The sequence below is a fragment of the Scyliorhinus canicula genome, chromosome 11 (assembly GCF_902713615.1).
Source record: "Scyliorhinus canicula chromosome 11, sScyCan1.1, whole genome shotgun sequence".
In the NCBI taxonomy this organism is placed as follows: Eukaryota; Metazoa; Chordata; class Chondrichthyes; order Carcharhiniformes; family Scyliorhinidae; genus Scyliorhinus; species Scyliorhinus canicula.
Genome location: NC_052156.1, coordinates 82,194,800 through 82,210,984, shown reverse-complemented (window position 1 = coordinate 82,210,984; position 16,185 = coordinate 82,194,800). Strand labels below are relative to the sequence as shown.

The 16,185-nt window shown below is 53.0% G+C and overlaps 1 protein-coding gene across 6 annotated transcripts in view; it reads right to left on the bottom strand.

Moving 5' to 3' along the window:
* grip2b (glutamate receptor interacting protein 2b) overlaps window positions 1–16,185 on the bottom strand; it is a 1,006,802-nt gene that overhangs the window by 126,620 nt on the left and 863,997 nt on the right. For 5 of the 6 annotated variants that reach the window (XM_038810787.1, XM_038810785.1, XM_038810786.1 and 2 more), the window contains one exon: window positions 2,528–2,680. The exons of the other annotated variant lie outside the window; for it this stretch is intronic. In XM_038810787.1, coding sequence (XP_038666715.1) covers window positions 2,528–2,680 — 153 coding nt within the window. The remainder of the gene's footprint in view (window positions 1–2,527; window positions 2,681–16,185) is intronic. 6 annotated transcript variants of the gene reach the window in all.

Here is a 16,185-nt window from a genome sequence, read left to right as displayed (position 1 = left end):
AACTATGAGATCATGAATCAATCCTGTCTCATAACACAGGACAAGATCTAGGACCGCTTGTTCCCTCGTAGGTTCCATTACATACTGTTCTAGGAAACTATCGCGGATACATTCTATAAACTCCTCCTCACGGTTGCCTTGACCGACCTGGTTAAACCAATCGACATGTAGATTAAAATCCCCCATGATAACTGCTGTACCATTTCTACATGCATCAGTTATTTCTTTGTTTATTGCCTGCCCCACCATCTCGTTACTATTTGGTGGCCGATAGACTACTCCTATCAGTGACTTTTTCGCCTTACTATTCCTGATTTCCACCCAAATGGATTCAACCTTATCCTCCATAGCACCGATGTCATCCCTTACTATTGCCCGGATGTCATCCTTAAATAACAGAGCAACACCACCTCCCTTACCATCCACTCTGTCCTTCCGAATAGTTTGATACCCTCGGATATTTAACTCTCAGTCGTGACCATCCTTTAACCATGTTTCAGTAATGGCCACTAAATCATAGTCATTTACGATGATTTGTGCCACCAACTCATTTACTTTATTCCGAATACTACGAGCATTCAGGTAAAGTACACTTATGTTGGTTTTTTACCTCTGTTTTGAATCTTAACATCTCCAGTTTTATTCCTTTTGTTATTACTGGGCCTATTCACTGTGCTCCCCTCAGTCACTGTACCTTGTACTGTCGCCCTTATGGATTTCTGACTATGTCTTCTCTGCCTTGCACTTTTCCCCTTACTTCCTTTTGTTTCTGTCCCTGTTTTACTACCTTCCAACTTCCTGCATTGGTTCCCATCACCCTGCCACATTAGTTTAAACCCTCCCCAACAGCTCTAGAAAACACCCCCCCTAGGACATCGGTTCCAGTCCTGCCCAAGTGCAGACCGTCCGGTTTGTACTGGTCCCACCTCCCCCAGAACCGGTCCCAATGCCCCAGGAATTTGAATCCCTCCCTCTTGCACCATCTCTCGAGCCACGCATTCATCCTATCTATCCTGACATTCCTACTCTGACTAGCTCGTGGCACTGGTAGCAATCCTGAGATTACTACCTTTGAGGTCCTACTTTTTAGTTTAACTCCTAACTCCCTGAATTCCGCTTGTAGGACCTCATCCCGTTTTTTACCTATATCGTTGGTGCCTATGTGCACCACGACAGCTGGCTGTTCACCCTCCCCCCCAAGAATGTCCTGCAGCCGCTCCGAGACATCCTTGACCCTTGCACCAGGGAGGCAACATACCATCCTGGAGTCTCGATTGCGTCCACAGAACCGCCTGTCTATTCCCCTTACGATCGAGTCCCCTATCACTATAGCCCTGCCATTTTTCTTCCTGCCCTGCTGTGCAGCAGAGCCAGCCACGGTGCCATGAACCTGGCTGCTGCTGCCTTCCCCTGGTGAGCCATCTCCCTCAACAGTATCCAAAGCGGTATATCTGTTTTGCAGGGAGATGACCGCAGGGGACACCTGCACTGCCTTCCTACTCTTGCTCTTTCTTTTGGTCACCCATTTTCTATCTCCCTCAGTAACCTTCACCTGCGGTGTGACCAACTCGCTAAACGTGCTATCCATGACCTCCTCAGCATCGCGGATGCTCCAAAGTGAGTCCATCCGCAGATCCAGAGCCGTCAAGCGGTCTAACAAGAACTGCAACTGAACACACTTCTTGCACGTGAAGGAGCCAGGGACAGTGGACGTGTCCCTGAGCTCCCACATCGCACACGAGGAGCATGACACGGGCCTGGGATCTCCTGCCATGTCTTAAACCCTTGGTAAACTTAAACAACTAGAATTTCAAAATAAAAATAAATAAATTAGACAATGAAAAGAAAAAGAGAGACTACTTACCAGTCACTTACCAGGGTTAAAAAGCACCTCCTCACACTCTGCACCGAATTACCTCACTGCACCAAATTACCAAGTTTCAATCTCCCACTCTGTATGAGTCTCACTCCGGATGAGTCTCCTGGAAAAGTGCTCGCTTTTTAGCGTGCTATTTAAACGTGCTATAAAAATACAGGTTGCTGTGGTGAACCTTCTCTTTAGGGTGGAGTTCTTTAGATGGCTCTCCCATTCATCCCACTCACTCTCATCGAGGTGGCACAGCTAAGGAGGCTCGGAATCAAAGATTTGATACATTCCTCCAATTTTTCTCTCTACTGTTTTGGTGAAGCCATTCCGTAAGTAATTAGGAGCCGATTAATGCCGTGGAACTCCAGACAAATATTTAAAAACAAATGCGATACCCTGTGGATGCTGGAGATCCGAAATAAAATAGAAAATGCTTGGAGCAATCAAGAGGTCTGGCAACATTTCCGGAGAGATTTTCGCGCAAACTCTTATCACCAATTACTGCAAATGTTATCCTACAATAAGTGTGTGCTAATATTGTAAAATGTTTGCTTTGCCATCGTGTCAGGGCATGAATGTTTCACAGCAAGCAATTCATTTCATTTTAATGACCATTCCATGATTGACAGATTGAAAATGAAAGACATTAATGAGACTCACATGAACTCTTGTACTCTTTCCTTCTCATCCTCCTCCTCATCATAGTTGCTCGGGGGCTCATGGGAAGAACATTCCGCGAGAGAGTGTTTGTGTTCTGGGAACTGAAACCCGACGTGCCGGAAGAGGGAGGAGAACAGCTGACTGGGACCAGAGCTGTGGAGGAAAAAACGAGTCAGAGAGAGAGGGGCGTGGGTCAGCTCAGTCACGAAGGGTGTAATAAAGAATCGATCAGCCTTTCCTAATGATTGGATATGGTTACATAGACTGTGCAATGGTTTGACACTGAGTAGAGCTGCCAACCCTCCAGGATTGAGCTCGTCTCCAGGAGTTGAAGATTAATCACCGGGGCACAGATAGGAGCAAAAGTCATCAGGCCATTAGCATCTTGGTTTTCTGTTTTACTTGTAGAAATATTGGAGATAGGGAATAAAACCTGTTTGACTGAGAGTCCAGAATCATGCCATTGGTTGTGGCGCAGTCTGTTCATTTCCCAATTGCCTTGCGGAGGGCAGCTAAGGATGGACATCAAATCATAGACAGGTTACAGAATGTAAGGCGGCTATTTGCCCCAGCGTATCTATAGCTCTCTGTAAGAGCCACTCACCTCCCTAGCCCCGTTCCCCCATTTTTTTGTCCTTAGCGCTGCTAATTTTTTTCTCTTGGGGTCCAATTCCCTTTTGAAAGCCAGGATTCAATCTGTTCCCAACAGGCTTCCAGACAGTGCATTCTATTCAATTCAATAATCGCATTTGAGGAAAGAATGAGTCTGAAGCCAGACTACCTGAAAACAGATTTATTTCCAAGCCTGCAGAGTAAGCAGGACAATGCCTGGGGGGCAGTGCCCGGGGGCAGTGCCAGGGCAGTCAAAGAGTCATGCAGCATAGAAAAGGCCCTTCAGCCCATCAAATCGGCGCCGATCAAAAGCAACCACCTAACCGTTCTTTTTTTTAAATATTTTATGAAGGTATTTATATAAACAACAAACAAAACAAACAAGAGCAGAAGCAAAATTATACAACATAATAAATAATGAGCCCCCACACCCCCACCTGCCCTTCCCTTCCTCCCATCCTGCCTCCACTATTTTTAGCTCCCTTTTCCCCTCTTCTGACACAGTAGTCCTCCTTAAAAAAGTAAATGAACGGCTTCCGCCTCTGGGCGAACCCATCATCCAACCCTCTCCAGACAAACTTTATCTTTTCCAACCTCAGGAATTCCACCAGGTCACTCACCCACACCCCCGCTTTCGACGGCTCCGGGTCCCTCCACCCAAGCAAAATCTGTCTCCATGTCAATCATATCGCCCCCTGGACTTCCGGGACTTCTGACACCCCAAATATCACCACCTCTGAACTCGGGGCCACCTTCACCCCAATACCTCGGACATTACGTCAGGAAACCCCTGCCAGAACCCCTTCAATTTCAGACATGCCAAAAACAAGTGGACATAGTTCACGGGCCTCCCCGTGCACCACCACCCTCCTACCCTCTACTCCCTCAAAAAACCTACTCATCCTAGCCACTGTCATATGCACCCTGTGGACCACTTTAAACTGGATAAGACTGAGCCTTGCACACGACGCAGAGCCTCCTCCTGCGTGCCGGCCTCCACCACACCTCCCAGCTACTCCTCTCACTACCATTTCACATTTCCTATTGGGGCTTCTTCCCAGTCCATCTGTGCCTTGTAGACCTCGGAGACCTTCCCCTCCGCTAGCCCCTCCCTTGACAACACCTCACCTTGCAGCCCCAAGGGTGGCAACCCGGGAAAGGATGGCACCTCCCTCGTCACAAAATCCTGGACCTGCAAGTACCTAAAACAATTCCCCCTGGGCAGCTCATATTCCTCCTCCAGCTGCGGCAGATCCCCAAAACACTCAATCCCCCCCCCCCCCCCCCCCCCCCCCCGGTGCAAACCTATGATTATCACAAATTGGTGACCACACCCAGGCACCTTCCAGTCTCAAATGCTGCCTCCACTGCCCACAAACCCTCAAGGCCGACACCACCACTGGGCTCGCGGAGTGCTTGGCTGGCGAGAACGGCAGAGGCATTGTGAGCAATGCCCCTAAACTCGTTCCCCTGCAAGAAGCCGCCTCCATCCACCCCCATACCGACCCCTCACCCACTATCCATTTCCTAACCATAGCGATGTTAACCTGCCAGGAGTAATCCATTATATTCGGCAATGGCAACCCTACCCCTTTTCTCCCCCACTCCATTATATCTCCATTATATACAGCCAGGGGCTGTTTAGCACAGGGCTAAATTACTGGCTTTGAAAGCAGACCATGCAGGCCAGCAGCACGGTTCGATTCCCGTAACAGCCTCCCCGAACAGGCACCGGAATGTGGCGACTAGGGGCTTTTCACAGTAACTTCATTGAAGCCTACTCGTGACAATAAGCGATTTTCATTTTTTTCATTTCACTCCAAGAAAACTCTCTTGACAGGCAGCACGATGGTGCAGTGGGTCACACTGCTGCTTCACAGCACCAAGGTCCCAGGTTCGATCCCGGCTCTGGTTCACTGTCCGTGTGGAGTTTGCACGTTCTCCCTGTATTTGCATGGGTTTTGCCCTCACAACCCAAAGATGTGCAGGGTAGGTGGATTGGCCACGCTAAATTGCCCCTTAATTGGAAAAAATTAATTGGGTACTCTAAATTTGTTTTTAAAAATCTCTTGACCCACAGGGTCTTCCCTGCCACACAAACCCAGAGATCAATGCATTGACCTTTTTAAAGAACCAACAAACTATTCTAAACCTGTTTTACAGCACTTGGCCCATAGCCTTTTATGCTTGGGATCCGAAGTACACATCTAATACTTCTTTAATGTTATGAGGGTCTCTGCCTCCATCACCCTTTCAGGCAGTGAGTTCCAGACTCCCACCACCCTCTGGGTAAAAATGTTTTTCCTCACACCCCTCTAAACCTCCTGCCCCTTACCTTGAATCTAGGCGGATGGATATAGATAGGCTAGGAAATTAGGCCACAATTTAGCTGATGGAGTTTAATGTGGATAAGTGTGAGGTTATCCATTTTGGCCGAAAAAATAGAAAGGCAAATTATTATCTAAATGGAAAGCAGATTCAAAATGCATCTTGGCAGAGGTGTCTTTGTTCATGATTCACAGAAAGTCGGTATGCAGGGACAGCATGTAAGTAAAAAGGCAAATGGAACATTAGCGTTTATTGCAAAGGAACTGTAGTATAAAAGTAGAGAAGTGTTGTTGAAATTATGGGGGCGATTCTCCAAAATGGAGAGTAAGTGTTCGTGCCATCGTGCCCACGGGGGGGGGGGCAGCATTGCGCTGGAGCGGTTCACGCCGCTCCAGCCTCCCTTCCTGGCGCCAAATGAGCGCCGCACCAACCCGCGCATGCACAGTTGGGCCACGCCGGCCCCTAAGCAACATAGTGTAGGGGTTCAGGGGCTAGCCATGCATCAAAGTAGGCCTTGGGGAGGGGGGGGGGGGGGGGAGAAAGAGGCCCGCACGGCGATCAGTGGACCCCGATCACGGGCCAGACCCCATTGGAGGCACCCCCCCCCCCCCGGTGAGGAAGCACTTTTCCCCGCCCCATAGGCCGCCCCCCGACCCTTCGCGCAGAGTTCCCACCAGCAGCGACCAGGGGTGAACGGCGCCGGCGGGACTCTGCTTTTTCGTGCGGCCGCTTGGCCCATCTGGGCTGGAGAATCGGCGGCCCTGCTGATTCCAGCGGCCCGCAGCCAACGCCGCATCAAACGCGTCGGCGCAAATGGCGCCAATTCTCCACACATCGGAGAATCGCGCGCCGGCATCGGGGCGTCGGGACGCGGTTGCGGCAATTCTCCGGCCCAGTGCGGGGCTCGGCGAATTGCGCCCCATATAGAGTGTAGGTGAGACCACATCTGGAATATTGTATCCAGTTTTGGTCTCCTTATTTGAGGAAGGATGTGGTGGCATTGGAGGCAGTTCAGGGGGAATTCACCAGATTGATTTCGGTGATGAAAGGGTTGACGTATGAGGAGAGTTTAAACAGTTTTAGTTTATACTTGCTGGAGTTTAGAAGGATGAGAGGTGATCTGATCGAGGTATATAAGATCTAAAAGGGATTGATAAAGTAAACGTAGACCAAATGTTCCTCCTTGTAGAATCTAGAATGAGAGGTCACAGATATAGGTTGAGAGGTGGTAGATTTTGAACTGAGATGAGGAGGAACTACTTCTCGCAGAGGGTGGTGAATTTTTGGAACTCGCTGCCTCAAAGCGCAATGGAATCTGAGTCATTAAATGGTTTCAAGGAGATAAATATATTTCTGATAAAAGATTGGTTAAAGAGATATGGGGAACAGGTGAGGAGGTGGATTTGAGGCCAGGAAGAGATCAGCCATGATCTGTTTGAATGGCTGAGCAGGCTCAAAGGGTTGAATTACCTACTTCTGCTCCTAATTCCTATGTTCCTCTGAGCCCTGGTCATTGATCTCTCCACCAAGGGGAATAGTTTCTTCCTGTCTACTCTATCTATCCCCCTCATAATGTTATACATCTCAATCATATCCCCTCCGCAGTCTCTTCTGCTCCAAGGAAAACAATCAAGTCTATCCAATCTCTCTTCATAACTAACACTCTCCAGCCCAGGCAACATCCTGGTAAATCTCCTCTGCACCCTTTCCAGTGCCATCACATCCCTCCTGTAATGTGGATTTCAGAACTGCGCACAATACTCTAGCTGTGGCGTAACCAACGGTTTATACAGTTCCAGCATAACCTCCCTGCTCTTAAACTCTATGCCTCGGTTAATAAAGGCAGGTACACTATATGCTAGGGGTTTTCAAACTCAGGGTCATGACCCGCGGGTGGGTCATGGGCAGGTTTCGGGAGGGTCGCGACGCTCGGTCGCGGTGCTCGGTCGCAGTGTTCCCGATCGCAGGAGGAACGCCCGCCTGCCGCAACCGGAATTTCGAACTGCCGGCAGCGACGGACTTTTGAGGTTGCCGGCCATCCTGCGCATGCGTGCCTAATCAAGCAGTGCGCAGGCCCAGAGCCCAGTGGGGTGGACAGCCTCCTCCTGACCTCAGCGGGATGTCTCGGGCCAGTTTTTTGCAGAAAACCATCGAGTCCTCCCACCGAGAGTGGCGCCAGAGAGCAGGTCACGCGCCCCATGCGCTGATATCAAGTGTTCTGGGTGCGGGAGAGATTCCTCAGATTTGCAGCTGCCAGCAGCGTTGGTGAGAACTCCTCGGCCTCTGCTGAACAACCCTTGAAGAAGCAACTGAAAACAGGAACAAAGCAGCATAAAGATGATAACTTGAGGTATGGGCTATTAATTGTTCCACTGCAAATCAGGATTTAAAGTTCATGTGTGTTATCTGCAATGAAAGTTTAAAACACTCAAAACTTCAAAGATATTTGAACACTCAGCATGGCGAGTTCGAGGACAAACCTCTTATTTTTTTCAACGGGTGCAGTGAGGTCTTACCTCATCAGGAAGTCATTGTCAGAAATGTAGCATTGAATAACAAAGCAAGTGACATCATGAGGACCAAGCAGTCTCATCTGTCACGAAGGTCGGCCGGCGTGGGTCACCAGGTCGGCCAGCGTGGGTCCTGAAGGATGCCCAGTTGGTGAAAATGGGTCCCCGGCAAAAAAGTTTGAAATGCATTCAAATGATGTTCCCAACTGTCAACAACAGGGGCTGAATTCCCCTTTGGGGAAACTAAGTATTTCTGCGTGGACTGATAAGCATGCGATTCGCATTTCCATTGGGGGCGCTATTAGTTCTGTGATTCAAGACATGCAAATGGGCCAGCACTCTAACAGCACAAAATTAATGCAATTCATGGCCCAACGGGCGGTCTAACCACTGGGGCCAGAACTAGCACTAAAGAGCCTGACAGCTGGAGCTGTTTTGAAGCTCTCCACTTACTACACACTCACTGCAGCCACAAAGATGGCTCAGAGAAGACCTGCCGCCGAGTTTGGGAGTTCGAGGTGGACCCACTGCTCGCTGTCAATGAGGAGAGGGGTGACACCTTATTTCCCAGGATGGGCCATAGATTCAAGCCCGCCCTCCTGAACAATGCCTGGGAGGTGTTGGCATAGGCAGGCAGTGCTGCCTGATCCTGAGGGGTGGAGGTCACTGGTGAGGCCTCTGCCCTGAGAGGGGCTGAGTATCAGGGAGGGTTCCAAAGGCCTTTGGTTGGGATGAGCTCTGCTAAACCCCTGCTATTTCTGCAGTGGGGCAGCACCTCTGAGTGGGGCAGTCCCTGACTGACCTGGGCCACACCCAACACCTCGATGAAACCTCTGAGATATGAGGGTTTCCAGAGGAGCAGCCTGAGTGGGCTCCCAGATGCTCTCTGAGCAGATACAGGACACTGTGAGAGCTGTGAACAGCCAGGAGCCTGAGTGTAGCACCAAACGGGTGCGACTAAATCCACATAATGCAGCAACGGGGTCTCAGCAAGACCACCCCAATCCCAAGGAGGACACCCTGAGTCCCCTCGCCTAGGCAGCCAGCCCCCAGAACGCCTGACAATTTTTTGGGAGTTTTTAAAGAGTTTTCTTACTTTCTCGATGCCCCTCAGCAGCAGTGGAGCCCAGTCCCCACTTGTAAATACTTGCACTAATTTACACCTGCGTGATTTCTGCCTAAGAGGGGCAGGGCATCGTGGAGGGGTGGAGTATAAAATCTCCAAGCCACTAATGATATTTCAATCCATGCAAATTATGGTTTTGCATGGACCCGCTGGCGTGGGGCGCAAACTTTGTTAACGCTGCCGGCGAGGGACTGGAGCATGGTAACGCTGCCAGCGAGGGACTGGAGCATGGTAATGCCACCAGCGAGGGACTGGAGCATGGTAACACCGCCAGCGAGGGACTGGAGCATGGTAACGCTGCCAGAGAAGGACTGGAGCATGGTAACGCTGCCAGCGAGGGACTGGAGCATGGTAACGCTGCCAGCGAGGGACTGGAGCATGGTAACGATGCCAGCGAGGGACAGGAGCATGGTAATGCCACCAGCGAGGGACTGGAGCATGGTAACGCTGCCAGCGAGGGGCTGGACCATGGTAACGCCACCAGCGAGGGACTGGAGCATGGTAACGCTGCCAGCGAGGGACTGGAGCATGGTAACGCCACCAGCGAGGGGCTGGAGCATGGTAACGCTGCCAGCGAGGGACTGGAGCATGGTAACGCCACCAGCGAGGGGCTGGACCATGGTAACGCCACCAGCGAGGGATTGGAGCATGGTAACGCTGCCAGCGAGGGACTGGGGCATGGTAACGATGCCAGCGAGGGACTGGAGCATGGTAACGCTGCCAGTGAAGGACTGGAGCATGGTAACGCTGCCAGCGAGGGACTGGAGCATGGTAACGCCGCCAGCGAGGGACTGGAGCATGGTAACGCTGCCAGCGAGGGACTGGAGCATGGTAACGCTGCCAGAGAGGGACTGGAGCATGGTAACGCTGCCAGCGAGGGACTGGAGCATGGTAACGCTGCCAGCGAGGGACTGGAGCATGGTAACGCTGCCAGCGAGGGACTGGAGCATGGTAACGCTGCCAGCGAGGGACTGGAGCATGGTAACGCTGCCAGCGAGGGACTGGAGTATGGTAACACCACCAGCGATGGACTGGAGCATGGTAACGCTGCCAGCGAGGGACTGGAGCATGGTAACGCTGCCAGCGAGGGACTGGAGCATGGTAACGCCACCAGCGAGGGACTGGAGCATGGTAACGCTGCCAGAGAGGGACTGGAGCATGGTAACGCCACCAGCGAGGGACTGGAGCATGGTAACGCTGCCAGCGAGGGACTGGAGCATGGTAACACCACCAGCGAGGGACTGGAGTATGGTAACGCTGCCAGCGAGGGACTGGAGCATGGTAACGCCACCAGCGAGGGACTGGAGCGTGGTAACGCTGCCAGCGAGGGACTGGAGCATGGTAACGCCACCAGCGAGGGACTGGAGCATGGTAACGCTGCCAGCGAGGGACTGGAGCATGGTAACGCCACCAGCGAGGGACTGGAGCATGGTAACGCTGCCAGAGAGGGACTGGAGCATGGTAACGCTGCCAGCGAGGGACTGGAGCATGGTAACGCTGCCAGCGAGGGACTGGAGCATGGTAACGCTGCCAGCGAGGGATTGGAGCATGGTAACGCTGCCAGCGAGGGACTGGAGCATGGTAACGCTGCCAGCGAGGGACTGGAGCATGGCAACGCTGCCAGCGAGGGACTGGAGCATGGTAAGGCCACCAGCGAGGGACTGGAGCATGGTAACGCCGCCAGCGAGGGACTGGAGCATGGTAACGCTGCCAGCGAGGGACTGGAGCATGGTAACGCTGCCAGCGAGGGACTGGAGCATGGTAACGCTGCCAGCGAGGGACTGGAGCATGGTAACGCTGCCAGCGAGGGACTGGAGCATGGTAACACCGCCAGCGAGGGATTGGAGCATGGTAACGCCACCAGCGAGGGACTGGAGCATGGTAACACCGCCAGCGAGGGATTGGAGCATGGTAACACCGCCAGCGAGGGATTGGAGCATGGTAACACCGCCAGCGAGGGACTGGAGCATGGTAACGCTGCCAGCGAGGGACTGGAGCATGGTAACGCTGCCAGCGAGGGACTGGAGCATGGTAACGATGCCAGCGAGGGACAGGAGCATGGTAACGCTGCCAGCGAGGGACTGGAGCATGGTAACGCTGCCAGCGAGGGACAGGAGCATGGTAACGCCACCAGCGAGGGACTGGAGCATGGTAACGCTGCCAGCGAGGGACTGGAGCATGGTAACGCTGCCAGAGAGGGACTGGAGCATGGTAACGCTGCCAGCGAGGGACTGGAGCATGGTAACGCTGCCAGCGAGGGACTGGAGCATGGTAACGCTGCCAGCGAGGGACTGGAGCATGGTAACGCCACCAGCGAGGGACTGGAGCATAGTAACGCTGCCAGCGAGGGACTGGAGCATGGTAACGCTGCCAGCGAGGGGCTGGAGCATGGTAACGCTGCCAGCGAGGGACTGGAGCATGGTAACGCCGCCAGCGAGGGACTGGAGCATGGTAACGCCACCAGCGAGGGACTGGAGCATGGTAACGCCACCAGCGAGGGACTGGAGCATGGTAACGCTGCCAGCGAGGGACTGGAGCATGGTAACGCCACCAGCGAGGGACTGGAGCATGGTAACACCGCCAGCGAGGGATTGGAGCATGGTAACGCCACCAGCGAGGGACTGGAGCATGGTAACGCCACCAGCGAGGGACTGGAGCATGGTAACGCTGCCAGCGAGGGACTGGAGCATGGTAACACCGCCAGCGAGGGATTGGAGCATGGTAACACCGCCAGCGAGGGATTGGAGCATGGTAACGCTGCCAGCGAGGGATTGGAGCATGGTAACGCCACCAGCGAGGGACTGGAGCATGGTAACGCTGCCAGCGAGGGACTGGAGCATGGTAACACCGCCAGCGAGGGATTGGAGCATGGTAACACCGCCAGCGAGGGATTGGAGCATGGTAACGCTGCCAGCGAGGGGCTGGGGCATGGTAACGCTGCCAGCGAGGGACTGGAGCATGGTAACACCGCCAGCGAGGGACTGGAGCATAGTAACGCTGCCAGCGAGGGACTGGAGCATGGTAACGCTGCCAGCGAGGGACTGGAGCATGGTAACGCTGCCAGAGAGGGACTGGAGCATGGTAACGCTGCCAGCGAGGGACTGGAGCATGGTAACACCACCAGCGAGGGACTGGAGTATGGTAACGCTGCCAGCGAGGGACTGGAGCATGGTAACGCCACCAGCGAGGGACTGGAGCGTGGTAACGCTGCCAGCGAGGGACTGGAGCATGGTAACGCCACCAGCGAGGGACTGGAGCATGGTAACGCTGCCAGCGAGGGACTGGAGCATGGTAACGCCACCAGCGAGGGACTGGAGCATGGTAACGCTGCCAGAGAGGGACTGGAGCATGGTAACGCTGCCAGCGAGGGACTGGAGCATGGTAACGCTGCCAGCGAGGGACTGGAGCATGGTAACGCTGCCAGCGAGGGATTGGAGCATGGTAACGCTGCCAGCGAGGGACTGGAGCATGGTAACTCTGCCAGCGAGGGACTGGAGCATGGCAACGCTGCCAGCGAGGGACTGGAGCATGGTAAGGCCACCAGCGAGGGACTGGAGCATGGTAACGCCGCCAGCGAGGGACTGGAGCATGGTAACGCTGCCAGCGAGGGACTGGAGCATGGTAACGCTGCCAGCGAGGGACTGGAGCATGGTAACGCTGCCAGCGAGGGACTGGAGCATGGTAACGCTGCCAGCGAGGGACTGGAGCATGGTAACACCGCCAGCGAGGGATTGGAGCATGGTAACGCCACCAGCGAGGGACTGGAGCATGGTAACACCGCCAGCGAGGGATTGGAGCATGGTAACACCGCCAGCGAGGGACTGGAGCATGGTAACGCTGCCAGCGAGGGACTGGAGCATGGTAACGCTGCCAGCGAGGGACTGGAGCATGGTAACGATGCCAGCGAGGGACAGGAGCATGGTAACGCTGCCAGCGAGGGACTGGAGCATGGTAACGCTGCCAGCGAGGGACTGGAGCATGGTAACGCCACCAGCGAGGGACTGGAGCATGGTAACGCTGCCAGCGAGGGACTGGAGCATGGTAACGCTGCCAGAGAGGGACTGGAGCATGGTAACGCTGCCAGCGAGGGACTGGAGCATGGTAACGCCACCAGCGAGGGACTGGAGCATGGTAACGCCACCAGCGAGGGACTGGAGCATGGTAACGCCACCAGCGAGGGACTGGAGCATGGTAACGCTGCCAGCGAGGGACTGGAGCATGGTAACGCCGCCAGCAAGGGACTGGAGCATGGTAACGCCACCAGCGAGGGACTGGAGCATGGTAACACCGCCAGCGAGGGATTGGAGCATGGTAACGCCACCAGCGAGGGACTGGAGCATGGTAACGCCACCAGCGAGGGACTGGAGCATGGTAACGCTGCCAGCGAGGGACTGGAGCATGGTAACGCTGCCAGCGAGGGACTGGAGCATGGTAACACCGCCAGCGAGGGATTGGAGCATGGTAACACCGCCAGCGAGGGATTGGAGCATGGTAACGCTGCCAGCGAGGGATTGGAGCATGGTAACGCCACCAGCGAGGGACTGAAGCATGGTAACGCTGCCAGCGAGGGACTGGAGCATGGTAACACCGCCAGCGAGGGATTGGAGCATGGTAACACCGCCAGCGAGGGATTGGAGCATGGTAACGCTGCCAGCGAGGGGCTGGGGCATGGTAACGCTGCCAGCGAGGGACTGGAGCATGGTAACACCGCCAGCGAGGGACTGGACCATAGTAACGCTGCCAGCGAGGGACTGGAGCATGGTAACGCTGCCAGCGAGGGACTGGAGCATGGTAACGCTGCCAGAGAGGGACTGGAGCATGGTAACGCTGCCAGCGAGGGACTGGAGCATGGTAACGCCACCAGCGAGGGACTGGAGCATGGCTTCGGAATCGGCAAGTTTTTCCATTTTATACGATTCTCTGCCCGATCGCGAATCTCGCTGCTGCCATCACAAAAGGGAGAATTCAGCCCAAGGAAATGCACCTTGTCACTGGGCGGGGTGGGGATAAATGTGTCACGGGCTTACGTGAAACACAATTTGGGAGTTCGTACGAGATTTTCTGCTCCCGTCGCCAAATTTGTCTGGTGAAAAACAGGAATGGAAAATCCCAGCTACAGACTCTTCCAATTCCCCGCGGCACCCAGTGTGAACACCTATTCACCCTCTCGTAGTGAAGCTCTAATAGTTTCCCAATTGAGGACAGTTGCTCCTGGTAACAAACTTAAAGCACAGGTTCGATTGCAGCACAATTCCAACATTTGGATTATTATAACCCTTGCGCACTGACCCGAAGTCTCCAGGAATCAAAGGTTAATGTCCTAATCAGTACCATGAATAAACGTCAGGGGCGGGATGCTCCATCCTGCCGTGCCACATTTCTGTTTCCCCCCCGCCGGTGGGCTGCTCCATTACGCCATCCATTCAATGGGGTTTCCCATTGTGGGGCAGCCCCATTCCGTCGGGAAACCCCCGGGCTGCCGGAAAAATGGAGCATCCTGCCAGCGGAGAATCCTGCCCCAGGAGTGAACACGAGGGGCATTTAAAAAATGGCGTACATTTTTATTTAACTCTTTTGTTTTCTCCTTATAAAACAATTGGAGAAGGCAAAAACATGTTTGACTAACCGTCAACGATCATCCAATCAGATAAGAGATGGCTTCATGTTACGATTGGTGCGGGAAAGTGGCCCTTGACAGGGTGGCAGCAGTGTAGGGGCAGGAGGTCATGTGAGGAAAGCTCCAATCAGAGATCCCCCTTGGCCCCTCCCCAACCACCACAGAAGTCATCAATGCAAAACGGGGGAACCTCACAAAAAATACAATAAAAAACAGAGGGAAAAAAAGGTCTGAGATTCTGCTCCTGGTGGGTGAGAAGTGCTCTCTGACCTGCTCGTTTTGATTCAATTGCAAATCATCATTTGGTAGTTACAATATTCACAGGAGTTCTGAGAAGGCTGAAGCACACAGATTTGTTCTGTCAAAGAAAAACAAGGCCGCAACACAGCGTGCAGTACATCAGTCCCAGCCTAGACCATCCAAAGTGCCTGTTCTAGCCATGGCTGGCTTTTAACTGCCCCATTCAACAAGCCCCACCTGTTTGGCCTCTGCCCCTCAGTGCGAGCCCCATTGGGAGATCAATTAGGTCATCCCTGTGGGTCTTGCAAGGATTATTACAGTAGTACAGAACTGGAGTATTGCTGAATAAAGACACATGCTATCAAAAGTTTTCACCTTGCACTCATCAGAATACAAGATTAGCAGGCCAACTCTGATTGGTTGAGATATTGCCATGGCTTACACTAACAACAAATAAAAAATTATCAGTCAGGTCCGCAATGTAGCTGACTTATGTTTGCTCGAAGCTACATATATTATTAGGGACCTGTCCTCTGCAGGCAAAAAGAATATGTCCGGTCATTGCACCTTTTCTGAATAAATAAAAGCCGTGGGGCAATAGCTCCCAGGTGCATTTTCCATGGCAATGTCTTGGCCAATCAGAGCTGATTTTCCAACTAATTAGCATTCCTTTTCTCATGCAGTAGAAATTGTTATTCCCTAAGAAATGTCATATATTCTTGGCCTAATATATCCAGCCATTTCTGCCAGCGAGACCAGAATATCCCTGGCAGCAGAGTGTAAGTTGTGGGAAAACCCGCAGGACTGGAAGATCCCACCGCCAGTCAATGGCAGGCCACCTTCAACACCACAAAACACACTGCAGAGGGGGTGGAAAATCCGCCCTTGTGTCTGTCTTGGTGAGTGCAAGATGAAAAGCTTCGACAGCATGAATAAATTGACTCATGCAAGGTGGGACAGTGGAAATATAGGGTATGTTGGCATCATGTCCACTGATGACCATGAAACCATTGTCGTTTGTTGTAAGAACTCATCTGGTCTGACCTACACCTGTCTCCAGACCCACAGTAACGTGGTTGACTCTTAAATGCTGTCTGAAATGGTCTAGTAAGCCACTCAGGGTAATTAGCAATGGGCAATAAATGCTGGCCTGGTCAGCAGCGCCCACATCCCAAGGACAATTTTTTAAAAATGTTAACCCAATTGTTTGGCTTCAAATCAAAGC